The 2,019-nt window shown below is 61.4% G+C and overlaps 1 protein-coding gene across 1 annotated transcript in view; it reads left to right on the top strand.

The window, feature by feature from the left end:
* Nucleotides 1-900: 900 nt before the first annotated feature.
* TMEM221 (transmembrane protein 221) overlaps nt 901-2,019 on the top strand; it is a 14,855-nt gene continuing 13,736 nt past the window's right edge. The window contains exon 1 of the mRNA XM_009995082.1: nt 901-911. Within this exon, the coding sequence (XP_009993384.1) occupies nt 901-911 (11 nt within the window). The remainder of the gene's footprint in view (nt 912-2,019) is intronic.

The following is a 2,019-nucleotide window of genomic DNA, read 5'->3' as shown; positions in this document are numbered from 1 at the left end:
CGGGGAGGGTCCGTGCAGCTAAGGGGCTGTTTTTAATTTCAAGGTTGTTTGGTTTTTGGTGGGGTTTTTTTGTGTTGATTTTATTTTCTGGTTGTGTGTTGTTTTTGGGTGGGTTTTTTGGGTTTTTTTTTCCTAACACGAACAGACTAAATTTGACCCCCCCGGCGCTCGCAGGTCAGGAAGTGGCTGAACGGGGAGACAGCAAAGCGAAACCACCCACCTCTTGGGGCCACGTGAGCCGGCGGTGGGAAGGGGGATAGGGTCGAGGGACCCTCCATCCCACCCCGGTTGCAGGGTGCCAGCACCCACTGCAGCCCAGCACAGGGCTGTGACACCCCCCGTCCCCCCATGACATCCCCCTGCCACTACAGGATCCCAATTCTTCCTCCTCTTGTTGCCCCCAGCACTGCTCACCCCAAAACCCTGTTGGGGTGCTCTGGTGCCACCCTAGCCAGGTGCAGAACCATGGGTGGCATCAAGATGCCCCCAAAGGGACCCTAACACCCAACCTCTGCACCCCAATTTGTGTGCAGACCTGGGCCAGCTCAGTCCCTGCTCTCCCCAAAACCATTGGGCAAGAGCTGAGCTGGGAACCCAGCAGGGTTGGGAGCTCAGGGCTGCTGATCCCTGGGGACAACAGGCACCCTGGGACCCCCCAAAGCCTGGCCAGACCCCCCTCCCCAGCAGAGATGCACCCCAGAGGTGTAGGCTGGGGACAGGCCAGCCCTGAGCTCCCCTGATGCCCCAGCTTGTCCCGCTTCCCCCTCTTCGAGCACGTTGCCATTTACCATCTTGCTCAGCTGCTATATTTAGCTGATCAAAACTAATTTTAATTTATGGAAGGAAATTGTGCTGCTGTTCCCACGGCCCTGCTGCCACTCTGTGTCCCGAGGCCCACGCATGACACCAAGGTACAGGGGGTGCTGAGACCACCCCAGCCCCACTCCCGGGAAAAGCCCTGGGGAAAAAACAAAGGTTTTCCCAACACTTCCTGCTGCCTGTTCAGGGCTGGGGCTGCTCCTGCCCTCCCAGCACCGACACCTGCAGACCAGCATTGGGTCATGGTATTCCCAGGTACAGGGCTGGGATCAGCCTGCCCATCCTCATCCCACCATCTTTCATCTGGGCTGCAGAAACAGCAGCTGTTCCAGGCAGGCTCTGGTTGCAGCTGAGTGTGGGTCTGGGGGTGCTCACCCAGCTACGAGCCTCCCCACGTCCCTGCACAGCCTCATCCTGGGGGGAGGTGACTTTTAAAAGCTCCAGGGTGCTGGGGACAGAAGGATGTGGGGACATGAAACACTGGCAGAGCAGTGCTGAAGGGGAGGTCACAGGGTGGTACCAACACTCATGGGGTGATGCTGTGGGGGCCCCAGGGGGTCCCAGCACCCATGGGGTGATGCTGTGGGGGTCCCAGGAGGGGACTGGCTTCCCCTGGGTGATGCTGCAGGGGCCTTAACCCAGAATAGCAGGCAGAGGTGGGAGGTAAGAGGAAGCAGCAGCAGCAGCACCATCGGGCCGGGGGAGCTGGGGACCCACCATGGCCACAGCACGGTCACAGTGAGCTGGGCTGGGGGGGTGGGGTGGCTGGTCCCCCCCACCAGGGAAACTGCCCGAGGCCTCGTGCAACACGCAGGGTGGTTTCATCAGCCGCCTCCCCGAGCAGCTCATTACAGCTCCGCTCCTCCCGGGACATCGCCCCGGCCCCTGCGGCCACGTGGGACCTGCAGGGACATGTGCAGCCCTGGCCAGGTCACCACTGCCACCAGCACCCACCATGTGCTGGGGTCTGGCAGGACAGGCAGGGGCTGGGCCCGGGGGGGGGGATGCTTTGGGAGCAGGGTACAGGGTGTGTCAGCTCACTGCTCCATGGACCCCGTCCCTCGGCCACCGCAGTGCGGCAGGACATGGGCACTGGTTCCCCCAGGACAGGTATTAGGGGCAGGGAGGGGAAGGTGGGACATTGACTTTGGATTTTAAGTGTCACTCAGGGCAACAAGGGGATCAGCAGCGTCGCGGCTG

This window comes from Chaetura pelagica, unplaced genomic scaffold, assembly GCF_000747805.2.
Source record: "Chaetura pelagica isolate M959 unplaced genomic scaffold, ChaPel_1.0 scaffold463, whole genome shotgun sequence".
NCBI classification, from domain to species: domain Eukaryota; kingdom Metazoa; phylum Chordata; class Aves; order Apodiformes; family Apodidae; genus Chaetura; species Chaetura pelagica.
The sequence above is the reverse complement of the archived record's forward strand: the minus strand, read 5'-3'. Positions and strand labels throughout refer to the sequence as shown.